At 44.8% G+C, this 27,728-nt stretch overlaps 1 protein-coding gene across 1 annotated transcript; it reads left to right on the plus strand.

Annotated features, from left to right (window-relative positions):
• The first annotated feature begins 93 nt into the window (after positions 1-93).
• SNRPD1 (small nuclear ribonucleoprotein D1 polypeptide) lies at positions 94-27,728 on the plus strand. The gene is made up of 4 exons (XM_069730397.1): positions 94-246; positions 358-434; positions 584-775; positions 27,511-27,728. Exons 1-4 carry the CDS (start codon positions 233-235, stop codon positions 27,585-27,587), a joined length of 360 nt encoding a protein of 119 aa, XP_069586498.1. The 5' UTR covers positions 94-232; the 3' UTR covers positions 27,588-27,728.

Below are 27,728 nucleotides of genomic sequence, written 5' to 3' on the forward strand. Positions count from 1 at the left end.
CACTCCCCTGACACGCCCACAACACATTCCGAATGCGAATTCAATACTCGCGGCCTGCGCATGCCGCTCATCCAGCAGACTCCGCCCACTACCTCACATCCGGGTTGCTGCCGGTTTCCGGTTTGCCGTTCGTGTGTCGTTCTCCTCTTCGGGTTCTTGGCCATAGATTTGCCGTGACCGTCCCGCTTTCTTCTCCCTGAGGCAGAGCGCAGCGCACACAGGGCGGCCAGCCATGAAGTTAGTCAGGTAATAGTGTGAGGGCGGAGGATGGCGCGGGATTGCGGGTGGCGGGAACAATGGCGGCGTCTTGGCCTCCCGTCGGCTTCTCTGCGCTCAGGAGCTTTTTGTGCCTTTCAGGTTTCTGATGAAACTCAGTCATGAGACGGTGACTGTGGAGCTGAAGAACGGCACCCAGGTGCACGGCACCATCACAGGTAGGCGGCGGCTCCCCCGAGTGGCCGGCCAGGGACTGCTGAGCTCAGTACTGGTCCAGGGACGAACATGTCCTTTTGTTTGCTGAGCAGACCCTTGAACTCCACATCTGCAGGCTGAGGGTCCCTATAATGGCTGTGCTCTGTCCTAGGTGTTGATGTGAGTATGAATACACATCTGAAAGCCGTCAAAATGACTGTGAAGAACAGAGAGCCCGTTCAGTTGGAGACGCTGAGTATTCGAGGGAACAACATCCGCTACTTCATTCTGCCGGACAGCTTACCGCTCGACACCTTACTTGTGGATGTTGAACCAAAAGTTAAATCTAAAAAGAGAGAAGCTGGTAAGTTTTTGTTTTTTCCCCCATAAATTTCATAGTAATTGATTATGTAATCGTCTCGTCCCTATATCCTTTGTGTTCTACTGTGCACGCGGCCATCTAATTTTCAGGAGGATTGTAGAGTTTAATGAGGATGTAGCCTGTTGGTTTTTCATGCCGCCCGTGAAGGGACGCTTTTGTGGCAGTAACTCTGGGATGTCTACATCTCCCAGTGCTATTGGTTGTTTTTTTTTTCTTTCCTGTTTTGTAATATGTACTTTCAGAGGTAAATTAACCCCCTTCCTGACCTGCGACGCCACGTAGGGGTCATGAGATGGTGCTAATCCGACCTGTAACGCCTATGTGGCGTCATGGTAGGATCGTGTTCCTGCAGATCGGATGAAAGGGTTAACTAAAATTTCACCCGACCTGCAGGGACAGGGGAAGTGGTACTTCAGCCCAGGGGGTGGCTTTGCCCCTACATGGCTACGATCGCTCTGATTGGCTGTTGAAAGTCAAACAGCCAATCAGCGCAATTTGTAATATTTCACCTACGAAACTTGGTGAAATATTGCAATCCAGCCATGGCCGATGCTGCAATATCATCGGCCATGGCTGGAGACTGCGATCTGCCGCCGCTGTCTTTCCTCCCCTTCGTCCTGTCCTCCGCTTCTGTTCGATCCCACCCCCCCCCCATGCTTACCAGGTCTCGGTGTCCGTCCATCTTCAGCAATGGGCGCCGCAGATTCATTCCAGGCACATTTTGATCTTTGTGACAGAACAGTGATCAAAATATAAAAAAAAATAGTAAAGCCCCCTTCTTATCTCCCCCATAGGTAGGTTAGAATTAGCCTATGTGCACACGGTGCGGATTGGCCGCTGCGGATTTGTGGCAGTTTTCCATCACCTTTACAGTACCATGAAAACCAAATCCGCTGTGCCCATGGTGCGGAAAATACACTGCGCAAATAACACTGGAAATCCGCTGTAAAACACAGTGCGTTTTACTTGCGGACTTTTCAAAAACGGTGCGGATAAATCCGCACACGAATCTGCAACGTGGGCACATAGCCTTAGGGTTGGAATTAGGCTTAAGATTAGGGTTAGGGGCGTGTTGGGGTTAGGGTTTGGATTAGGGTTAGGGGTGTGTTTGGGTTGTGATTACGGCTATGGTTAGAGTTGGGATTAGGGTTAGGGGTGTGTTGGAGTTAAGGTACCGTCACACTGAACGATTTTGTGACGTAGCAACGATATCGTTAACAAAATCGTTATGTGTGACAGCGACCAACGATCAGGCCCCTGCTGGGAGATCGTTGGTCACTGGGGAAAGTTCAGCACTTTATTTTGTCGCTGGATCTCCCGCTGTGTGACGCCGATCCAGCGATGTCTTCACTGGTAACCAGGGTAAATATCGGGTTACTAAGCGCAGGGCCGCGCTTAGTAACCCGATGTTTACCCTGGTTACAGTTGTAAATGTAAAAAAACAAACAGTACATACTTACATTCCCGGTGTCTGGTCACGTCCCTCGCCTTCAGCTTCCCGCACTGACTGTGAGCGCCGGCCGGCCGTAAAGCACGCTGTGCAGCGGTGACGTCACCGCTGTACTTTACGGTCGGCGCTCAGTCTGTGCGGGAAGCTGAAGGCGAGGGACGTGACCAGACACCGGGAATGTAAGTATGTAGTGTTTTTTTTTTTTTACATTTACAACGGTAACCAGGGTAAACATCGTGTTACTAAGCGCGGCCCTGCGCTTAGTAACCCGATGTTTACCCTGGTTACCCGGGGACTTCGGCATTGTTGGTCGCTGGAGAGCTGTCTGTGTGACAGCTCTCCAGCGACCAAACAGCGATGCTGCAGCGATCGACATCGTTGTCGGTATCGCTGCAGCGTCGCTTAGTGTGACGGTACCTTTAGAATTGAGGGGTTTCCACTGTTTAGGCACATCAGGGGTCTCCAATTGCGACATGGCGCCACCATTGATTCCAGCCAATCTTGCATTCAAAATGCAAATGGTGCTCCCTCCCTTCCAAGCCCCGACGTGCTCCCAAACAGTGGTTTACCCAAACATATGGAGCATAAGCGTACTCATGAAAAATTGTACAACAACTTTGGGGGTCTAATTTCTCCTGTTTCCCTTGGAAAAATAAAAATGGGGGCTAAAAAATTATTTTTGTGGGGAAAAAATTATTTTTTATTTTCACGGCTCTGCGTTATAAACTTCTGTGAAGCACTTGGGGGTTCAAAGTGCTCACCACACATCTAGAGAAGTTGCTTGGGGAGTCTAGTTTCCAAAATGCGGTCAGTTGTGGGGGGTTTCTACTGTTTAGGCACATCAGGGGCTCTCCAAACATAACATGACGTCCACAGACCATTCCATCAAAGTCTTCATTTCAAAACATCACTACTTCCCTTCCGAGCTCTGCCATGTGCCCAAACAATGGTTTACCCTCACATATGGGGTATCTGCGTACTCAGGACAAACTGGACAACAAATTTTGGGGTCCAATTTCTCCTGTTACACTTGTGAAAATAAAAAATTTGCGGGCTAAAAAATTATTTTTGAGGAAAGAAAAATGATTTTTTATTTTCATGGCTCTGCGTTATAAACTTCTGTGAAGCACTTGGGGGTTCAATGTGCTCACTATGCATCTAGATAAGTTTCCGTGGGGAGTCTAGTTTCCAAAATGGGGTCACATGTGGGGGAGCTCCAATGTTTAGGCACGCAGGGGCTCTCCAACCACGACATGGTGTCAGCTAATGATTGGAGCTAATTTTTCATTCAAAAAGTCAAATGGCGCTCCTTCCCTTCCGAGTCTTGCCGTGTGCCCAAACAGTGGTTTACCCCCACATGTAAGGTATCAGTGTACTCAGGAGAAATTGCACAACACATTTTAGGATCCATTTTATCCTGTTACCCATTTGAAAACGAAAAAATTGAGGCCAAATTTTTTTTTTTTGTGAAATAAAAAGTACTTTTTAATTTTTACGGATCATTTTGTGAAGCACCTGGGGGTTGAAAGTGCTAAATATGCATCTAGATAAGTTCCTTGGGGGGTCTAGTTTCCAAAATGGGGTCACTTTTGGGGAGCTCCAACCTTTAGGCACACAGGGGCTCTCCAAACGCGACATGGTGTCCGCTAACGATTGGAGCCAATTTTTAATTCAAAAAGTCAAATGACGCTCCTTCCCTTTCGAGCACTGTCGTGCGCCCAAATATTGATTTCCCCCCACATATGGGGTATCGGCGTACTCAGGACAAATTGTACAATAATTTTCTGGCTCCAGTTTCTCCTTTTACCCTTGGGAAAATAAAAAAAAATTGTTGATAAAAGTTCATTTTTGTGACTAAAAAGTTAAATGTTCATTTTTTTCCTTCCTTGTTGCTTCTGCTGCTGTAAAACACCTGAAGGGTTAATAAAGTTCTTGAACGTGGTTTTGAGCACCTTGAGGGGTGCAGTTTTTAGGATGGTGTCACTTTTGGGTATTTTCAGCCATATAGACCCCTCAAACTGACTTCAAATGTGAAGTGGTCCCTAAAAAAAAATGGTTTTGTAAATTTTGTTTGTAGTAATGAGAAATTGCTGGTCAAATTTTAACCCTTATAACTTCCTAGGAAAAAAAATGTTTCCAAAATTGTGCTGATGTAAAGTAGACATGTTGGAAATGTTGTTAGCTATTTTGGGCCACATAACTCTCTGGTTTAACAGAATAAAAATTCACAATTTGAAAATTGCCAAATTTTTGCCAAATTTCCTTTTTTTTCTTTCCCACAAATAAGCGCAAAAATTATCGACCTAAATTTACCACTTACATGAAGCTCAATATGTCACGAAAAAACAGTTTCAGAACCGCTAGGATCCATTGAAGCGTTCCCGAGTTATTACCTCATAAAGGGACACTAAGGCCAATAGGATTTGCATTTGTCAAATTTAAGAAAAAAGTTTACACTAAAATTTTATGCCCTTATAACAGTTTGCTGTCTTGCAAGAATAAAGCCCATTAAAAGGAACCTGTCAGCAGGATTGTGCTCAGTAACCTACAGACACTGTCAGGTTGGCGCCGTTATACTGATTAAAATGATACCTTGGCTGATGAAATTCGTCTTAAGGTACCGTCACATTATGCGACGCTGCAACGATACCGGCAACGATACCGACAACGATGTCGATCGCTGCAGCGTCGCTGGAGAGCTGTCACACAGACAGCTCTCCAGCGACCCCGAGGTCCCCGGTAACCAGGGTAAACATCGGGTTACTAAGCGCAGGGCCGCGCTTAGTAACCCGATGTTTACCCTGGTTACCAGCGTAAACGTTAAAAAAACAAACACTACATACTTACCTTCAGCTGTCTGTCCTCCGGCGCTGTGCTTTCCTCTGCACTGTCAGCGCCGGTCAGCCAGAAAGCAGAGCGGTGACGTCACCACTCTGCTTTCCGGCTGGCTGGCGCTGACACAGGATGCAGGAGGAGTGCAGAGAAGCACAGCGCCGGGGACAGACAGCTGAAGGTAAGTATGTACTGTTTGTTTTTTTAACGTTTACGCTGGTAACCAGGGTAAACATCGGGTTACTAAGCGCGGCCCTGCGCTTAGTAACCCGATGTTTACCCTGGTTACCAGTGAAGACATCGCTGGATCGGTGTCACACACGCCGATCCAGCGATGTCAGCGGGAAGTCCAGCGACGAAATAAAGTTCTAGACTTTCCTCAGCGACCAACGATCTAGCAGGGGCCTGATCGTTGGTCGCTGTCACACATAACGATTTCCTTAACAATATCGTTGCTACGTCACAAAAAGCAACGATATCGTTAACGATATCGTTATGTGTGACGGTACCTTTATGGTTGTTCTTTAACCCCTTTCTGACATGGGACGTACTATCCCGTCGAGGTGGGGTGGGCCCCCATGACCACGGACGGGATAGTACGTCCAGCGCGATCGGTGGCGCTCACGGGGGGATCGCGGCCGGGTGTCAGCTGCCTATCGCAGCTGACATCCGGCACTATATGCCAGGAGCGGTCACGGACCGCCCCCGGCACATTAACTGAATAGCTGGTTTTTGGTCATTCTGTCTCACAAAAATCGGAATAAAAAGCGATCAAAAAATATCACGTGCCCGAAAATGTTACCAATAAAAACGTCAACTCGTCCCGCAAAAAACAAGACCTCACATGACTCTGTGGACCAAAATATGGAAAAATTATAGCTCTCAAAATGTGGTAACGCAAAAAATATTTTTTGCAATAAAAAGCGTCTTTCAGTGTGTGACGGCTGCCAATCATAAAAATCCGCTAAAAAACCCGCTATAAAAGTAAATCAAACCCCCCTTCATCACCCCCTTAGTTAGGGAAAAATTAAAAAAATGTATTTATTTCCATTTTCCCATTAGGGCTAGGGTTAGGGCTACAGTTTGGGTTGGGGCTAAAGTTACAGTTAGGGTTTAGATTACATTTACAGTTGGGAATAGGGTTGGGATTAGGGTTAGGGGTGTGTCTGGGTTAGAGGTGTGGTTAGGGTTACTGTTGGGATTAGGGTTAGGGGTGTGTTTGGATTAGGATTTCAGTTATAATTGGGGGGTTTCCACTGTTTAGGCACATCAGGGGCTCTCCAAAAGCGACATGGCGTTCGATCTCAATTCCAGCCAATTCTGCGTTGAAAAAGTAAAACAGTGCTTCTTCCCTTCCGAGCTCGCCCGTGTGCCCAAACAGGGGTTTACCCCAACATATGGGGTATCAGCGTACTCAGGACAAATAGGACAACAACTGTTGGGGTCCAATTTCTCTTGTTACCCTTGGGAAAATACAAAACTGGGGGCTAAAAAATAATTTTTGTGGGGAAAAAAAGATTTTTTATTTTTACTGCTCTGCGTTATAAACTGTAGTGAAACACTTGGGGGTTCAAAGTTCTCACAACATATCTAGATAAGTTCCCTGGGGGGTCTAGTTTCCAATATGGGGTCACTTGTGGGGAGTTTCTACTGTTTAGGTACATTAGGGGTTCTGCAAACGCAATGTGACGCCTGCAGACCATTCCATCTAAGTCTGCATTCCAAATGGCACTCCTTCCCTTCCGAGCCCTCCCATGCGCCCAAACGGTGGTTCCCCCCAACATATGGGGTATCAGCGTACTCAGGACAAATTGGACAACAACTTTTGGAGTCGAATTTCTCCTCTTACCCTCGGGAAAATACAAAACTGGGGGCTAAAAAATTTTTGTGGGAAAAAATTTTTGTTTTATTTTTACGGCTCTCCATTATAAACTTCTGTGAAGCCCTTGGTGGGTCAAAGCGCTCACCACACATCTAGATAAGTTCCTTAGGGGGTCTACTTTCCAAAATGGTGTCACTTGTGGGGGGTTTCTACTGTTTAGGTACATTAGGGGCTCTGCAAACGCAACATGGCGTCTCATCTCAATTCCTGTCAATTTTGCATTGAAAAGTCAAACGGCGCTCCTTCCCTTCCGAGCTCTCCCATCCGCCCAAACAGTGGTTTACCCCCACATATGGGGTATCAGCGTACTCGGGACAAATTGTACAACAACTTTTGGGGTCCAATTTCTTCTCTTACCCTTGGAAAAATAAAAAATTGTGGGCGAAAAGATAATTTTTGTGAAAAAATATGATTTTTTATTTTTACGGTTCTGCATTATAAACTTATGTGAAGCACTGGGTGGGTCAAAGTGCTCACCACACCTCTAGATAAGTTCCTTAGGGGGTCTACTTTCCAAAATGGTGTCACTTGTGGGGGGTTTCAATGTTTAGGCACATCAGGGGCTCTCCAAACGAAACATGGCGTCCCATCTCAATTCCAGTCAATTTTGCATTGAAAAGTCAAATGGCGCTCCTTCGCTTCCCAGCTGTGCCATGCGCCCAAACAGTGGTTTACCCCCACATATGGGGTATCGGTTGTACTCAGGACAAATTGTACAACAACGTTTGGGGTCCATTTTCTCCTGTTACCCTTGGTAAAATAAAACAAATTGGAGCTGAATTAATTTTTTTGTGAAAAAAAGTTAAATGTTCATTTTTATTTAAACATTCAAAAAATTCCTGTGAAGCACCAGAAGGGTTAATAAACTTCTTGAATGTGGTTTTGAGCACCTTGAGGGGTGCAGTTTTTAGAATGGTGTCACACTTGGGTATTTTCTATCATATAAACCCCTCAAAATGACTTCAAATGAAATGTGGTCCCTAAAAAAAAAATGGTGTTGCAGAAATGAGAAATTGCTGGTCAACTTTTAACCCTTATAACTCCCTAACAAAAAAAAAATTTGGTTCCAAAATTGCGCTGATGTAAAGTAGACATGTGGGAAATGTTACTTATTAAGTATTTTGTGTGACATATCTCTGTGATTTAATTGCATAAAAATTCAAAGTTGGAAAATTGCGAAATTTTCATAATTTTCGCCAAATTTCCGTTTTTTTTTTTCACAAATAAACGCAGGTACTATCAAAGAATTTTTACCATTGTCATGAAGTACAATATGTCACGAGAAAACAATGTCAGATTCACTGGGATCCGTTGAAGCGTTCCAGAGTTATAACCTCATAAAGGGATAGTGGTCAGAATTGTAAAAATTGACCCGGTCATTACCGTGCAAACCACCCTTGGGGGTAAAGGGGTTAATCTTGATCTTCATCTTGTAGTTAATGAGATTCTCGTGCCCAAGGACAGGTCTGGTGGGGGAGGTCTGCATGTGGTGCTCTGATTAGGTATTATTGCCACACTTTTTTTTTTCTCTTCAGTATATTAGGTATTATGCAAGCTAGGGGGCAGGTCGGTGAGGGATCAGTGACCTGTCAGCAGGCTGCATTATGAATATCTAATCAGAGCACCACATACACCAGTCCCACATTACGGCACAAGAATCTCATTAAAGGTACTTCTCACTAAGCGACGCTGCAGCGATACCGACAACGATGTCGATCGCTGCAGCGTCGCTGTTTGGTCGCTGGAGAGCTGTCACACAGACAGCTCTCCAGCGACCAACGATGCCGGTAACCAGGGTAAACATTGGGTTACTAAGCGCAGGGCTGCGCTTAGTAACCCGATGTTTACCATGGTTACCATCGTAAAAGTAAAAAAAAACAAAACACTACATACTTACCTTCTGCTGTCTGTCCCTGGCGCTCTGCTTCCTGCACTGACTGTGAGCACAGGGGCCGGAAAGCAGAGCGGTGACGTCACCGCTGTGCTTTCCGGCTGGCCGACGCTGACACAGGATGCAGGAGGAGTGCAGAGAAGCAGAGCGCCGGGGACAGACAGCAGAAGGTAAGTATGTAGTGTTTGTTTTTTTTTCTTTTACGCTGGTAACCAGGGTAAACATCGGGTTACTAAGCGCGGCCCTGCGCTTAGTAACCCGATGTTTACCCTGGTTACCAGTGAAGACATCGCTGAATCGGCGTCACACACGCCGATTCAGCGATGTCTGCGGGAGATCCAGCGACGAAATAAAGTGCTGGACTTTCTGCAGCGACCAACGATGGCACAGCAGGATCCTGATCGCTGCTGCGTGTCAAACACAACAATATCGCTAGCCAGGACGCTGCAACGTCACGGATCTCTAGCGATATCGTTGTGAAGTTGTTTAGTGTGAAGGTACCTTAACACAACACTGAAAATAAAAATGAAACGATCACAAGACTATTTCATCAACCAAGGTATCATTTTAGTCAGTATAACGGCACCAACCTGACACTGACTGTAGATTACTGTACACAATCCTGCTGACAGGTTCTATTTAACGACCGCTGCAGAAAGCGCATACCTGCTTTTATTAAAGGGAACCTGTCACCCCCAAAATGGAAGGTGAGCTAAGCCCACCGGCATCAGGGGCTTATCTACAGCATTCTGTAATGCTGTAGATAAGCCCCCGATGTAACCTGAAAGATGAGAAAAAGAGGTTAGATTATACTCACCCAGGGGCGGTCCCACTGCGGTCCAGTCTGATGGGTGTCGCAGTCCGGTCCAGCGCCTCATGCGATGACGTCCTCTTCTTTGCTTCATGCCGCAGCTCATGCGCAGGCGTACTTTATCTGCCCTGTTGAGGGCAGAGCAAAGTACTGCCGTGTGCAGGCAGTGGGAAAGGTCAGAGCCCCGATGCCTGCACACTGCAGTACTTTGCTCTGCCCTCAACAGGGCAATTCAGTACGCCTGTGCAGGAGCCGCGGGAGGAAGAAAAGAAGAGGACGTCATCGTATGAAGATGGGAAGACCCGGATCCCGACGCCCATCAGACCCGAACTGGCACCGCCCCTGGGTGAGTATAATATAACTTGTTTTTCTTATCTTTCAGGTTACATCTGGGGCTTATCTACAGCATTACAGAATGCTGTAGAAAAGCCCCTGATGCTGGTGGCCTTAGCTTATAGGCAAATTTTGGGGTGACTGACTCCCTTTAAGGCAGTGTTTCTCAACTCCAGTCCTCAAGATCCCACAACAGGTCATGTTTTCAGGATTTCCTTAGTATTGCACAGGTGATGATTTCATCACCTGCTCAAGCATTAATTCCATCGCCTATGCAATACTAAGGAAATCCTGAAAACATGACATTTTGTGTGGTCTTGAGGACTGGAGTTGAGAAACACTGCTTTAAGGGGTTTTGTTGCTTTTTGTTTACTGGGCTTTTGGTCTTTTTATCTTCATGTTGTATGTCTTTTCATGTGCTGCTTGGGGGTACGTGTCAGCTGATGAAATCAGCTGACGTGTGCCAAAAAAGTTGTGAGCTCATCACTGGAGCTTGCGGTGAAAAGGGAGAGGCTAGCTTGGACATACCTATACATCCAGGGTCGTAATTGGGTTATTACTTGTAAGCCCCTTCATGACATCTGTGGCAAAATTGGCATGTCAGCTATATATCATAGCTTACAACATGCAGTAATGCCAGCTATCACTTCTAGAACCAATCACGGGTGTTTAACCTCTCTGATGCCGCTGTTAATAGCAACGGCAGTATCTATCTGCTTTTGAAGGAAGGGAGATCCCTCTTTCCTACAATTCGCACAACACAATTGCATCAATCATGCTGATGGTCTCTATGTTGACCACCCTCCCAGGTCAGATAATTTCAGCAGGATCACCAAGGTATGGTGGCCTGAGAGATCCTGCCTTGAACAGGACTTGACATACAACCTGCCTGTGTGACTGACAGATCTAATACCTTGAAATACATAAGCATCAGTTATTAGACCTGCCATCACAGCAGGGAATGTTGATGATAAAAAAAAAAAAGCAAATGGTATCAATAAAACTGTAATCTTGTCTCTAGAATTCCATTGACAGTTACAATGATCAAAGTATGGCAATGGAAAGTGTTTAGAAAAAAAGATTTGTGTGCAAAACATCTATATATATAATTGTCTAAGGGTTTTTCAGTCTGTCTCTCTGTCTGTCCGGGAAATCCCACGTCCCTGTCAGCGACGGGCACAGTATCGAAGTAGAAACCCCGCGTCTCTGGTCGAGGCCGCCAGGCCTCGACCAATCAGCGACGGGCACAGCGACGATGATGTCATAAAGGACGTAGAAATCCCACGTTTCTGATTCAGCGACGGGCACAGTATCGACGTAGATGTCATAATGGTTGCCATGGCGACGATGATGTCATAAAGGTTGCCTCGACCAATCAGCGACGGGCACAATCTGCCGCGAATTCTGGAATCATCATTGTCCATATACTACGGGGACATGCATATTCTAGAATACCCGATGCGTTAGAATCGGGCCACAATCTAGTAAACACATAAATGTGGTGTCACTGTGATCATATTGACCGCAAGAATAAAGTTGCCTGATCGCTATTACTGTGTGAACAACAAGGAGCAGCAGTATAGATTTTCAATATAATTTTTTTTTTATTAAGCACAATTAAAATTGTACAGTAAGTTACTATAATCAAGGTGACTGCTAGCCAAGCAGGGATAGCCAACAAGGTATTAGAAGTGACAGGAGTGCACATGCACCATTATGTACAATGGGATATAAATGCTCCCTGACAAATCCTATGGCTAATATTATATACACGTGGTCAAAATTGTTGGTACCCCTCATTTAATGACATAAACACCCACAACGGTCACAGAAATAACTTGAATCTGACAAAAGTAGTAATAAATAATAATAAAAAAAATCTAGAAAAATTAACAATTAAAATCAGACATTGCTTTTCAACCATGCTTCCACAGAATTAAAAGGGAAAAAAAACTCATGATATGGACCTGGACAGAAATGATGGTACCGTTAACTTAATAATTTTGTTGCACAACCTTTTGAGGCAACATGTTAGGGCATGTTGGGTTAGGCTATGGGTTGAACTAGATGGACTTAGGCTACTTTCACACTAGCGTCGGAATCTCCCCGTCGCAATGCGTCGGGCAGAGATTCCAACGCTAGCGTTTAACGCACTGCACAACGGAGGCAGCGGATGCATTTATCCGGCGCATCCGCTGCCCCATTGGGAGGTGGGGGCGGAGTTCCGGCCGCGCATGCGCAGTCGGAAAAAGCGGTCCATCAGGAACAAAAACCGTTACATGTAGCGTTTTTTGCTCCCGACGGTCCGCCAAAGCACGACGCATCCGTCTGTGGCAATGCGTCGCAATGCATCGTCAATACAAGTCTATGGGGAAAAAACACATCCTGCAAGCACTTTTGCAGGATGCGTTTTTTCTGCAAAACGACGCATTGTGACGGATTGCAGTTAACGCTAGTGTGAAAGTAGCCTAAGTCTTCTTTCAACCTTAATAACTATGTAATCACTGAAATCAAACGATTCCTGTAGCTGTCAATGAGACTTCTGCACCTCTCGACAGGTATTTTGGCCCACTCCTCAGAGCAAACTGCTCCAGTTGTCTCTTGTTTGAAGGTTGCCTTTTCTAGATGGCATTTTGTAGCTCTTTCCAATCATGCTCAATAGAATTTAGGTCAGGGCTCATAGAAGGCCACTTTAGAATAGTCCAATGGTTTCCTCTTAGCCATTCTTGTGGGTTTTCAGTTGTGTGTGTTTTGGGTCATTATCCTGTTGCAAGACCGATGACCTGCGACTGAGATCAAGCTTTGACACTAGGCAGCACATTTCTCTCTAGAATCCCTTGATGGTTTTGAGATTTCATTGTACCCTGCATAGATTCTAAGCAACCTGTGCCAGATGCAGCAAAGCAGCCCCAGAACAAAGCCTCCCATGTTTCACAGTAGGGACAGTGTTCTTTTCTTGATGTGCTACATTTTTCCATCTGTGAACATAGAGCTGATGTGCCTTGCCAAAAAGTTCCAATATCCAGGACGTCCCTCCTGACAGCACCACCAGGAGGATGTCCTTCATATCCTTGATAGGGACAGGAACACATAAGAGGTTAAATAGCCCCTCCCCACCTCCACCCTTCAGTGTTTTTCCTGTCCCTATCAGGAACAGACACAGGATCAGAAGATAATGGATTTTATCTGATGCTGGATATCGGGTTCGGTAGAGCAGGTGCTCCCAAGGGTGGTCTTCCCCTCCTGGAGGGGGTTCTGGGCCGCGGGAGTCTCGTTGGAAGGACTCCTCAGATCGCACGATACCGACTGAGGTTCATCACGCGATAAGGTAGAGCTGCCTCATCCCTTCACAAAGGGGCTCTGAGGCAGCGGTGTCCGGCGCTGTTCACCTGAGCTCCACATGCAGCTGGCGGCATCTCCCTGAACTTCCGGTCCGGCGCTTCGCGTCAGAGGGCGCCGGTGACTACTTCTGGGGGGCGTGGCCAAATTCCCGGGGTCTGCGGCGCCGGCGGTTTCCGGGTCGGCCTAGACACGTCGGTGGAACAGGAGAGTCTGGGACATGATGACGCCAAGATCAGATGATCCCAGGCTGGTCAGCGTGCGTTCCAGATGACATATGCGCAGTACAGCTGGGGACCTGCAATCACCATAGATGCCAGCAGCTGAGCTCGGAAGGAGGACGAATCTGATGTCTTGAAGTCGGGTAAGACTGACTACTTAATGACGGACAGCTGACAGCACACCTGACTTAGTAAGATGGAGGGTGCTAGACGTCCAGTCCTTAGGCCGGCGTCACACTCAGCGTATGAAAATACGGTCCGTTTTTTTACGGCCGTAATACGCAGAAATGTTCCCAAAATGGTGATCCGTAGGTAGGGTGTGGCAGCGTATTTTGCGCATGTCATCCTCCGTATGTAATCCGTATGGCATCCGTACTGCGAGTTTTTCTCGCAGGCTTGCAAAACCGACATACAATGGATCCATGGGCTCTAATGTTCGTTAAAACATAGAGAGATATAGAGATAGATATATACTGTACTAGATTGTGGCCCGATTCTAACGCATCGGGTATTCTAGAATATGCATGTCCCCGTAGTATATGGACAATGATGATTCCAGAATTCACGGCAGACTGTGCCCGTCGCTGATTAGTCGAGGCAACCTTTATGACAGAGACGCAGGATTTCCTGGACAGACAGACAGACGGAAAAACCCTTAGACAATTATATATATATAGATCTCCTCTCTATATCTCTCTCTATATCTCTCGATCTTATTTATTTATATATATACTAGATTGTGGCCCGATTCTAACGCATCGGGTATTCTAGAATATGCATATCCCCGTAGTATATGGACAATGATGATTCCAGAATTCGCAGCAGACTGTGCCCGTCGCTGATTAGTCGAGGCAACCTTTATGACAGAGACGCAGGATTTCCTGGACAGACAGACAGACGGAAAAACCCTTAGACAATTATATATATATAGATCTCCTCTCTATATCTCTCTCTATATCTCTCGATCTTATTTATTTATATATATACTAGATTGTGGCCCGATTCTAACGCATCGGGTATTCTAGAATATGCATATCCCCGTAGTATATGGACAATGATGATTCCAGAATTCGCAGCAGACTGTGCCCGTCGCTGATTGGTCGAGGCAACCTTTATGACATCATCGTCGCCATGGCAACCATTATGACATCTACGTCGATACTGTGCCCGTCGCTGAATCAGAAACGTGGGATTTCTACGTCCTTTATGACATCATCGTCGCTGTGCCCGTTGCTGATTGGTCGAGGCCGGGCGGCCTCGACCAATCAGACGCGGGATTTCCAGGACAGACAAGACAGAAAGACAGACGGAAAAACCCTTAGACAATTATATATATATAGATATATTTCATAAAGAGCTAGATAGCAGAAAAGCCGTAATTCAATTGCCGGCTTTTCCTATCTTCTTCTCAAACCCGACATGATATAAGACATGGTTTACATACAGTACACCATCTCATATCCCCCCCTTTTTTTTTTTTTTTTTTTTTTTTTGCATATTCCAGTGTGTGCAGCATTTGGGCGCTCTAGCTATTAAAGGGTTAAATCACAGAAAAAATTGGCGTTGGCTCCCGCGCCATTTTCTCCGCCAGAGTGGTAAAGCCAGTGACTGAGGGCAGATATTGATAGCCTAGAAAGGGTCCATGGTTATTGGCCCCCCTGGCTAAAAACGCCTGCCCCCAGCCACCCCAGAAAAGGCACATCTGGAAGATGCGCCTATTCTGGCACTTGGCCACTCTCTTCCCACTCCTGTTGTAGTGGTGGGGTATGGGGTAATGAAGGGTTAATGTCACCTTGCTATTGTAAGGTGACATTAAGCCAGATTAATAATGGAGAGTTGTCAATTATGACACCTATCCATTATTAATCCAATAGTACGAAATGGTTAATAAAACAGACACATTATTACAAAGTATTTTAATGAAATAAAGACACAGGGTGTTTTAATATTTTATTATACTCTTAATCCACCTGAAGACCCTCGTTCTGTAAAAAAGGAAAAATAAAAAATCAACAATATCCCATACCTTCCGTCGTTCTGTCACGTCCCACGATGTAAATCCATCTGAAGGGGTTAAATCATTTTACACCCAGGAGCTCTGCTTATGTAGCTGTGCTCCTGGCTGTAAAATTCTGTGAATGAATGGAATGCAGGGGAATGACCTGTAGTTACCTTGAGTTGCGGTGATGCACCCTCTGCTGGATGTCCTCATATGAACTCGAGCCTCGGAAAATATTCTGAAAAGTTCCCAGGCTCGAGTTCATTTGAGGACATCCAGCAGGACATTTATTCTACCTATTCTATTCTAACCGGTCAGTGTGATTTTACTGTACACCGCACTGAATTGCTGGCTTTTCTCTAGAACACCGCTGCGTATTTCTCGCAAAGAAGAAAAGGAAGACTGACAGCACTCACTTATTGGGGCGCCAGGTCCACATCCAGGGAACCTTCCTGGAATATCCACATAGTCCAAAGAGAAACAAAGGACCAGCGCTCCATCCGGGTGTAATATTCCAAACAGCAAACTTTATTGAGCCATGTTACAGCTGTAACATGGCTCAATAAAGTTTGCTGTTTGGAATATTACACCCGGATGGAGCGCTGGTCCTTTGTTTCTCTTTGGCGTATTTCTCGTAAGTCACACGCATGGTCCGTGTGTAATCCGTATTTTTCTCGCCCCCATAGACTTTCATTGGCGGGTTTTTTTTTTTGCGCAATACGGTGACAAACGCAGCATGCTGCGATTTTCTACGGCCGTAGAAGACCGTATAATACGGATCAGTAAAATACGGCAGATAGGAGCCGTGCCATAGAGAATCTTTGTACCGTGTGCAATCCGTATTTTCTGTACCTCTCATACGTCCGTAAAACTCGCTAGTGTGACGCCGGTCTTAGAGCTGCCCACGGACCATGTGAGTAAACTTCTGCGTTCCTGTCCCTGTCAAGGATATGAAGGACAACCTCCTGGTGGTGCTGTCATGATGGACTCCTGGAAATACTATTACCGATAGGACTAATTCCTACTTCTGTCTCATCTGTCCTTATGAAATTCTTCCAGAAGCTTTGTGGCTTGTCAACATGAAGTTTGGCAAATTTCAGTCTGGCTTTTTTAGGATTTTTTTTTTTTTTTTCAACAATAGTGTCCTCCTTGGTCGTCTCCCATGAAGTCCTCTTTGGCTCAGACAATGATGGATGGTGGGATCTGACACTGATGTTCCTTGAGCTTGAAATTCACTTATAATCTATTTAGAAGTTTTTCTGGGCTTTTTTGTAATCATTTGTATTACCAGTCTTTGATTTGTCATCAATTTTCCTCCGGTGGCCACATCCAGGGAGGTTGGCTACAGTCCCATGGATCTTAAATTTCTGAAAAATATGTGCAACTGTGGTTACAGAAACATCAAGCTGCTTGGAGATGGTCATAACTTTTACCTTTAATATGTTTGTCTATAATTTTCTTTCTAATCTCCTGAGACTACTTTCCTTCTCTTCCTCTGGTCCATGTTGAGTGTGATACACACCATGTCGCCAAACACAGGATCTGTAGTCCTATATAAAGGCCCACTCACTGATTCCAAGATTGTAGACACCTGTGATGCTAGTTAGTGGACACATCTTGATTTAACATGTCCTTTTGTTACATTACTTTCAGGGGTACCATCATTTCTGTCCAGGCCTATTTCATCAGTTTTCTTTTTTTCTTTTTAATTCTGGTTGAGAAGCAATGTCTGACTTTCATTTGTTCATCTTCATAGATTTTTAATTTATTACTTTTGTCAGATTAAAGTTATTTCTGTGACCATTGTGGGTTTTTCTGTCATTAAACGAGGGGTATCAACAATTTTGACCACGTGTAAATGGTGAAAGAGGTAGCACTTACACGGATGGAAAGGTGATGAGTATGGCGTATACATTGCCCCAAGTGTCTACATTCTCCCTATCTCTCGCCTTTATCAGTGGGGGGTCTGCTGCATCCTGCTAGTGCATTTGACAAGGTTTTGGTGAGGCTACTTTTTATGATGTGTTCCTCAGTGTGTCTAAACCACGTTTACCTTCCACGTGTCTAGCATTTCTGTAGCGATGAGAGCCTGATTAATTTATGGGTATGTGTCTCCAGAAATGATGTAGTGGGCACTACAACTAATTTCCAAAATGGGGTCACTTGAGGGGATTCTGCTTTTCTATCACATTGGCTGCATATGCAGTTCGCAAACTATTCTAGGAAAATATTCACTCACTGTGTGGCTAAGCAAATGCTATCCAGCCACATATTGGGTATTTCTACATTCAGCAGAAATTGTGACATATTTTGGTGGGGGATTTTTTTTTTTTCTCCACGGCTCAACGTTATAACCTTTTGTGAAGCACCTGAGGGATTTAAGGTGCTCTCAATACATTTAGATAAGTTCCCAAAATGGTGTCACTTGTTTGGGGTTTACACTGTTTAGGCACATCGGGGCTCTTCAAATGTGATATGGCGTCCACTAATTTCTGCAAATTTTACATTCAAAATGTCAGATGGCGCTCTTTCCCATCCAAGCGCCGCCGTTTGCCCAAACAGTGTTTCCCCCCACATATGAGGTATTTGCATGCTCAGGAGAAATGGCACAATACATCTTGTTGGGCCATTTTCTCTGCTTACCTTGTGTAAATAAAAGAAACAAATAAATTGGGTCTAAAGAGAAATTTTTGTGAAAGATAAATGTTTATATCTTTTCCTGTCACATTCCCATAATTCTTGTGAAGCACCTGAAGGGTTAATAGACTTACTGAATGTGGCTTGATGGGTGAAGTTTTTAGAATGGTGTCATGTAGACCCATCAAAGTCACTTCAAATGTGGTGAGGTCCCCCAAAAAATATTGTTAATAAATCGCTGGTCAACTTTTTTAAACCCTTAACTTCCTAGGAAAAAAAAGATTTTCAAAATGTGTAAAATAGACATGTAGGAAATGTTGGTTAACTGATTTAAGGGTATAAAAATTATGTAGTAATACAGCACACGGTCACTTTTTGTAAAAGGACCAAAAACCAGGGCTGTGGAGTCGGTAAGCCACAGTTGCGACTCCGACTCCTGGATTTTATCAGGCTCCGACTCCTTCATAAATGGCCAATTCGTAACAATAAATTTACTGTTGTCAAATATTAACATCGTGCTTATTCAGTTTCTCACCACCATATAAGTAATCAGACCACTTAGAGCAAAAACTATATTTATTAGAATACAATTAGAGTATAGCAAATAACTTTTATAAACTTTTATAAACTCTTGTAAGTAAATATGCAATAAACACTGCTATGCAGTTAATAAGAAATCTATAAATTTGTCCTCAGAAAAAGTATTGCCTCTGTCAGATCCTCCTTCATGGATGCCCTCAAATCTGATCTAATTATTTTGAGAGCAGAAAACAACCTCTCTACACTAAATTGGGCTGGTGGCAAAGCAGTAACCACTCGGGCAATATCTGACAATGTCAGGATACAGAGGAATCGCTTGTTGCACTGTTATTTTTGATGAACGGTCAAATTTCTCAATTTCTTTTAGTGCACATGAAAAATTCTGCTGAAATGTACTGGCTGTGTTCTTTGATTGGGATGACTCTTCTATGCGGGAACGCTTTGCACGGTCCTTGTGATCCAAATATTTTTTGAAATTAAATTCTTCATCAGTTGATGAGGGTGAAGATGTGGCAGGACGACCAAATTCTTCTTGTTCCTCCTGACTGTTCTGCAACCCTTTCATCCTTACTGCTATTTCAAACAGAGCTTCTTTTCCTTTAGTTAGCTGTTGATCATCTAGAAGAATCCGATGCATTGGGTCTACATAAACAGCTGCCAAAAGAATGTTATTTTGTAATAGTAGCTCCTCGCTCCGTTTCATTGATGTAGCAATGCCACTTGCAATTAACCCTCCTCTTTGGGACTGGCGAAACATCAGGTTCTTCCACTCCTTTAAGAAAATACCTGGAGTTAAGTCCTCTTCTTGTAATTTTTTAGTCACTGTAAATGGGTGCTCTAGCAATTTTTCCAGCTTCAGTTACCTGATTCCACGGACTTTCATTTAGCGTCAGTTGAGGGTTAGCCATGTCTATAAGAAAGGTTTTCAGTTCAACCAAGCGCTGAATCATTAAGTAAGTACTGCCCCATCGTGTGGCTTGATCAATAATTGCCCCTTTTCCAGCACGTCTCTTCAAAATTGAGTCAACTTTAGGGGTTCTGGCAACAGTAGCCAATTTTCTCTCCTTCCCAATCAGGGCAGCAGCATGTCCTTATTGCAGACTGTCTCTTATAGCCAGCTGTAGAGTATGCATAACACAGCGCATGTGATGAATGAAAGAACGTATTGACACAGTTTCAACAAGATCATCTAAACTATCATGTTGCTGTTCATCTGAAGCAACTTCAGTTTGCTCCTCAGTTACAATACTGTGTTCCTCTATTTCAAACATGTCTGTGGACCCATAATGTTCTTCTAGCTGCTGGTCACCATCATTACTCTCATTCATTAGCTTAATAGTACTTATCATATTTGAAGCATTGTCAGTTACGACAGAAAGAACTTGCTCTTTTTTAAGTTCATAGTCTTGCAGAACCTTTATTCGGACTCCCATGACAGCACTACGAGAGAGGGGATCCGCCCTTAAGGAACAGGAAACCTACAGATACAAAAGGGCGGCACCTCTCCCATGCATCAGTTGGTTTCCTGTTCCTGAAGGGACTGGATCCTACGGAAGATACTAGGATTCCAGGCCGGCCGGGCCGAATTAGGTAGCGAGAGGGTCTCCTACCTCGGCCGGTGCGGGGTACCTGAAGGAGACACGGTGGCTCTGGGGGGCTGCACGGCAGTGTCTCATCAGCGTGGAGCGGTCGCCAGGGGGTGTCCGATCTCCGAAGCCGGCGCTTGGTGAGTATATTGTTTCCCTCCCTTGAGCGGCTTAGGGGAGGCTCTGAGGGGTCGGCGACATTGAGGGGGCGCCACCCGGAGTCTCGTGGCAAGTCTCGGCGTCCCACGTTGTTCACAGCGCTAACAGGAAGCGCTGTGGGCCGGGGGTGACGTCGGAAGGCGGAGCCAGCTGTGACTTCCGGGTCACGGAGCTTCTGCGCATGCGCAGGAGCTCCAAGATGGCGGCGCCCACCGGAAAATGTGCGCTCATCACCCTCAGGTGTCGGCTGATCCCCTGCAGCTGCATGGGGGGAAGGGGAGCAACTGCAAGCGCGGTGCAATTACGCTGGCCGAAGGAGGGGCTATATATCGGCTCCAGGTGCGCGTTCCTTGCTCCTGGTCTCCAAACTGCTTCAGATGGAGTCTGATCAGGATCAGCAGCCTCTGCTGCTGGATGAAGAACCCCAGAAGCTTATGGAGAAGGAACGTGAGAAAAGGAGCGATGGATCTGGCCGCAGAAGCTCCTCCAGACAGGGGTCTGGAGCATCAGCCAAAAAAGATCCCCCTCGTGCTTCGGTATCTCTATGGGTGTGGGCAGCCTCTGGTAAGTGATCTTCGAGAAAGTTCACTTAGTGACTAGTTTCCCCTCATATGTTTTATGCAGGGAAAGAAAAGCGTCAGTAAGGCGAAGCATAGGGAGTGTGCCATCTGCGGGGTCCCCTTGCCTGACTCACACCCTAAAAAACTATGTGACCCCTGTATCCAGCAGACGGTGAGGTCCTGGAAAGAGGGAGGGGATATAGCATGTAGATCTTACACTCTAGTCTACCTTACTTATCCCTGTAGGTGGCAGAAGAATCCTCTTCTATGGTGACCAGTCTGAAGGAAATGGTTAGAAGGGAGGTCAAGCAATCCATTAAGGATCTTTCACAGTCAGGCTCTAAGCAGAGAACTCAGTGGGCATCTGATTCATCTGTGGATAAAGACAAGAGTGAAGAATCGGATGATTCAGCAGCATCATCTTCCTCGTCGGGGGAAGACGCTGCCCGGTTTTGTTTACCCATAGAGAGGATAGACAAATTAATAAAAGCGGTCAGAGGCACAATGGGTATAACAGAACCCAAGCCTCCGCTATCTAAGGAACAAATGATGTTCAGCGGCCTAGAACAGAGGAAGCGCAGAGTCTTTCCCCTGAATGAAAAGATACAGGAACTTATCAACAGGGAGTGGAGAAAACCGGAAAGGAAAGGCTCCTTACCACCTGCGCAGAAGCGTCGGTATCCCTTTGATGAATCAGCAGTGGGTAATTGGGAAAAGGCCCCAAAGCTGGACGCGGCAATTGCCAAGGTGGCAAAGCGATCCTCTCTCCCGTTTGAGGATATGGGTACGCTTAAAGACCCCCTGGATAGGAAAGTGGATACCTTCCTAAAAGGAACCTGGGAGATGGCAGCCGGCTCCTTAAAACCTGCGGTGGCGTCAACCTGCACGGCAAGGTCAATAATGGTCTGGCTGGACCAGTTAGAAACCCAATTAAAACAGGGGGCCTCTAGAGATTCCATACTTGCAGCGTTACCAGTAATCCAGGAGGGGGCAGCTTTTTTATCGGATGCCTCAATAGACTCTGTTAAATTGGCGGCTAGGGCAGCAGGTCTTTCTAATGCTGCGAGAAGAGCCCTATGGTTGAAATGCTGGCCGGGGGATATGCAGGCAAAAACAAAACTCTGCGCTATCCCTTGTAAGGGCGAGTATCTATTCGGACCTACCCTGGACGAACTCCTGGAGAAGGCAGGAGATGATAAGAAAAAATTTCCTAACCTTTTCAATCCATATCGTCGTCCCTTCAACAAAAGAAGGTTCAATCGGGGAGGAAGGCGGACCTTCTCACCGGGTAGGGATCGTTCCAGATGGGATGATAAGCGAAAAAGAGGCACAGGTCTCATGTTTCGCCGTAACCCGACGGAAAACAAAAAACAAGACCAATGACTGGCAATCCCGGTGGGAGGGAGACTGTCGCATTTCTCAGCAGAGTGGTCAAAAATCACAAACAGTGTTTGGATAAAAGACACTGTTTCCCATGGTCTCAGACTTGAGTTTGTCCATACCCCACAGGACAAATTCCAGTTAACACCCTGGCGCTCATCTCCCACTGAACAATTTGCCTTAGAAGAGGAAGTGAGGACTCTTTGCTCCAAAAATGTTTTGATTGAAGTGCCGTATTCTCAGGCAGGGAAAGGGTTCTACTCTCCCCTTTTCCTAATTCAAAAGCCGGATATGTCTTATAGGACCATTATAAACCTTAAGGGTCTCAATAAGTTTTTGGTGAAACATACCTTCAAAATGGAGTCCATCAATTCAACAATAAAAATGCTTTTCAACAATTGTTTTATGGTAGTAGTGGATTTGAAAGATGCCTACTATCATGTACCCATTCACGCTGATTTCCAACAATACCTAAGGGTAGCAGTACTAATGGGGGGTAGGATTCAACATTTTCAGCTCAGGGCACTCCCCTTCGGGATAACTTCTGCTCCTAGAGTGTTCACTAAAATAATCGCTGAAGTCATGGCACACTTAAGAGAATCAAACGTCCTTATAATTCCTTACTTGGATGATTTCCTCATTGTAGGGAACTCGATAGATCACTGTCTGTCACAATGGGAGGTTACTAAAGCCAAGCTAGAACACCTGGGTTGGATCATAAACTTCGAAAAATCTAAGTTACAGCCCCTAAATATTCAAAAGTTCCTGGGTCTAATGTTGGATTCAGTGACACAACAGTGTCTCCTCCCCATAGAAAAAATAGATCTAATTCAAATTTATGTGTTAAATGCAATTAATACACCTTCCATGACACTTAGGCAAGCAATGTCCCTACTTGGGTCACTCACATCTTGCATTCCAGCAGTTAAGTGGGCTCAGTTCCACACCAGATCCCTACAAAGAGAAGTCTTGTTCCATGACAGAGCCTTGGGAGGCGTGTTAAATGGGAAAAAAACGTTAGAGCCAACCACGCTAGATTCCCTTAGGTGGTGGTCAGATAAAAAGAATTTATCAGCAGGGGTCCCCTGGATAGTAAATGTGTCCCGGGTGATAACCACGGATGCCAGCTCTTCAGGGTGGGAAGCCTACATGGGGGACATGGTGGTCCAGGGACAATGGGAACCCTTCACAACATTCTCATCCAACCAGAAGGAGTTGTTGGCGGTTGAATTGGCTGTTAAAAAATTCCTCATATATCTGCAGGGCCAGCACGTCAGAATTCTGTCGGACAACAGAGTTGCAGTCGCTTACATAAACCGGCAAGGGGGAACTCGTTCCGAGACATTGATGCAAATCACGGATCGATTGTTCCAGATGGCAGAGCTCAATTTTCTATCTTTGACGGCTCTCCACATCAAAGGAAAGGAAAATGTGGCAGCAGATTTCCTCAGCCGAAACATGTTAAAGCAAGGAGAGTGGTCTCTCAACGAAGACATTTTCAATCTGATCGTCTGCAGATGGGGTCAACCAGTGGTAGACCTGTTCGCCACCAGAAACAACAGAAAAGTAAAACTTTTTTGCTCGCTAAATCCCAGGGAAAATCCCTTGGCGGTGGACGCGTTTCTGATAAAATGGGATTTTCCACTGGCCTATGCTTTCCCACCACTGAACCTGATACCTCTAGTGGTGAGGAAAATCAGGGAGGATCGAGCGAAAGTCATCCTTATCGCCCCCTTTTGGCCCAGAAGAACCTGGTTTGCCTGGCTCAAGACAATGTCTGTATCGGTTCCCTGGGTACTACCAGAGATCCCGAACCTGCTTTCTCAGGGACCGATCTCCCATCCACAAGTGGCAGCACTCCATTTAACGGCGTGGAGTTTGAACGGTCACTATTAGTGGGGAAAGGCTTCTCTCCAAATTTAGTCGAGACACTCCTAAAGAGTAGAAAGCAAGTAACTACAAAAATCTACTCTAGAACTTGGAGGAAGTTCTTGTCTTGTTCAAGATTTGACATCCAAGACGGGATACCAATACAACAAATCTTAGAGTTCCTACAAAGGGGTTTCGAGTTAAAACTCTCTACTAGTACCCTTAGAGTACAGGTCTCAGCTCTGGGTGCCCTGTTTTCATGCAATATAGCAAACAATTATTGGATAGCGAGGTTTATGAAGGCAGTTAGTAGATCTAGACCGGTATATAAGGATAGGACAGTTCCATGGGATTTAAATTTAGTTCTGTCCTCTCTAACAAAACCCCCCTTTGAACCTCTGCAAGAGGCCTCAATCAAAATGTTGACACTTAAGACCGCCTTCCTGATTGCCATAACCTCAGCTCGCAGGATAGGGGATATCCAGGCGCTTTCCAGAGCTCCTCCATACACAGAAATCTTATCAGACAGAGTAGTCCTTAGACCAGACCCGGCATATCTGCCGAAGGTAGCGTCACGTTTCCATAGATCACAGGAGATAGTTTTGCCATCCTTTATTCCTAATCCCTCTAATCCTAAAGAGCAGGAGCTTCATACGTTAGACGTTAGGAGATCTCTCCTTCAGTATATCTCAGCTACTGATAATTGGAAGAAAGATGGAGCACTGTTTCTTTCGTTCCAAGGTCCAAGGAAAGGATTTAGAGTGTCAAAATATTCACTAGCCAAATGGATTAGGGAAACTATATCTCTAGCTTACACAGCAGGTGGGGGGCCAGCTCCGCAGAATCTAAAGGCACATTCCACCCGGGCCATGGAGTCATCCTGGGCAGAGAGATCTGGAGTGTCAGTGGAGCAAATATGTAAGGCGGCCACTTGGTCATCTCCTTCCACTTTCTTTAAACACTATCGGTTGGATTTGGGGTCCTCCTCTGATCTCTCCTTTGGGTTAAGGGTGCTACAGACTATAGTCCCTCCCTAAGGTAGCTTACATCTCTGTAAATCTCTCGTAGTGCTGTCATGGGAGTCCGAATAAAGCATTAAGCTACTTACTGGTAGCGGCATTTTTCGGAGGCCCATGACAGCACCCTTAGTTCCCTCCCTATTCACGTGGGGGTAGCACTTCCTGATATGTAAATAGTGTAGTATGTAAATCTCACATATGGTGTCTGGTTACAATATAGTAGATTATTTTTTGGTTTCCAAATGTATATAATGTATATAATGTATGTTTGTGTACCACTAACCGCGGTAGTCCTCTCAGGCTCTGAAATACAACTGATGCATGGGAGAGGTGCCGCCCTTTTGTATCTGTAGGTTTCCTGTTCCTTAAGGGCGGATCCCCTCTCTCGTAGTGCTGTCATGGGCCTCCGAAAAATGCCGCTACCAGTAAGTAGCTTAATGCTTTTCCACCAAGACCTGGAGAAACTCGCTGGTGTGATGAGCTTTGGTGTCTTTTACTGCCAATCTCTTGGTAACTATTTCATTTTAACACAAACAAATCGGACATTGATGGCAAAATAGTTCACTCTGTGACATGTGCAGGCATCCATTTTAAGAAACAGAAAGCGTCCCTTGAGAGTTTTTTTTAAGTTCTTCCTTTTGTTTAAAAGCTTCTTCGATAACTAATTTTCTAATACTCTCTCTCTCCAGAGAAACACCAAGCTTGCGGGCCATTTCCCCATTCAGACACATAAAAGCTGGTCGTGTAAATAATAAAATAGGCACACTATCCTTTAAAAAAAACAGATCATAGAGCTTGTAAACGTATCTACTGTCATTGTCACAGTAACTTTGTCACTGACAAAATATCTTGCAACTAATGGCTGCAAAGTTCTCTGCTCCTTTGATTGGCTGGAAGAGCTGGGCACTGGTTCATTGGTTTGGATGCAGTCTTTCTCATCCACTGCTTTCAGTACTTCTGGATGAAAGCGCTGTAAATGTCTCTTTAGATTAGAAGCTCTGGTAGGAGCATTTTTATCTTTGCTTGAATATGCACTGATCTTGGCTTCACAGCATTTGTTTTCGTCTGGATCATTTGTCGTACACTGACAGACAATGTTTTCTATCTTGAGCGATGGTGAAATGTTCAAATACAGCTGATTTTAATGTGACGTTTCTTTGACACTCTCAGGTTTTTAATTCTGCATTCACAATCCACATGAATATTGTTTTTCCTAAAAACAATTGTACAAAATTGGCAGGTTGTACAACTGATATAGTGATCAGTAATACTGTTATTCCTCATGTACTCACAGTTAACTGATGCAAAGTTTGTTGAAGGGATAATACTACTTACAGTCTTCCTCTCCGGAGTAGCAGCTGTGAGATGCTTGGAAGACAGCCGCACACTAAACATCTAGTCTAGAGGAGGAGCTTTACTACTAAGAATTTGCAACACATTTTCACTTTAAGTTTCATACATTGTAAAAAGTAGGGGGGTTGGGGCAGCATGAGGTTAACCAAGTATAAGATTAGATAAGGGCAGTGGAGAACAGTGACACACAAGAAGTAAGAAATCTCTATCTCCAGCAGAACTGCTTATCACTGTTGTTCATAGTTTGATAGAACATATATATTTGAGTAACATTTATAAAATTCATATGAAAGTTCAATTATGAAATATTAATACTTTTTTTTAAAGCTGGAGTCGGTGCATTTCTTCCGACTCCAACCAAAACTAACTCCACGACTCCGACTCCACAGCCCTGCCAAAAACAATGGTGCCCCAATAGAGAAAACAATAGGTATAGCAGAAAGTGGTGTGACGGTAACTGCCTAGAGTAGCACATTTGCGAACGTCTGTGTAGGAGGTTTTAGTGGCATCTAAATTTTCAGTTCAGTTTGTGAGTTTCCAAAAATGCAGCATCTTACAGTTCCAGTAAAGTGGATGGGATTTATAGAAACTTGATGCAAATATGGACACTGACCGTCAATGCTATAAATTATTTTGTGATGTAAAACTATCCAATTGCTATGACTTTTTTTTTTTTTTGTCATGGGGACATTGGGAAACTATGGCTCCTTTTTTCTTTTTCTTTTTTTTTTTTTTGTTTATTTCTGTTGCCAAAAAGCATAAGGTGTTGATATGAAGCTTAATACTAAAATGAATATTTTCATGCTTTGACCAATGTTTAATTTTTAACTTTTTTTTTAATTCCTTCTGAAAACAGTTGCTGGCCGTGGCAGAGGGAGAGGGCGTGGCCGAGGAAGAGGCCGTGGTAGAGGAAGAGGAGGACCAAGACGATAGTTTAGAAGGGAAATGCCCATGGACAAACTAATTTTGTACAGTTTTCTTTTTTGTTAAATTTTAGTAAGTAGCGAATTTAAAACAGGTGCATACTGACATTTATGAAGCATTCATTTTTGAATAAAATGGTTAAAAGCTAAA

The sequence above is a fragment of the Ranitomeya imitator genome, chromosome 6 (assembly GCF_032444005.1).
Source record: "Ranitomeya imitator isolate aRanImi1 chromosome 6, aRanImi1.pri, whole genome shotgun sequence".
NCBI lineage: Eukaryota > Metazoa > Chordata > Amphibia > Anura > Dendrobatidae > Ranitomeya > Ranitomeya imitator.

Coding starts and splice junctions, on each gene's coding strand:
- SNRPD1 (XM_069730397.1), top strand. Junction 435..583: donor GGTGCACGGCACCATCACAG/GTAGGCGGCGGC, acceptor GCTCTGTCCTAG/GTGTTGATGTGAGTATGAAT. Junction 776..27,510: donor ATCTAAAAAGAGAGAAGCTG/GTAAGTTTTTGT, acceptor TTCTGAAAACAG/TTGCTGGCCGTGGCAGAGGG.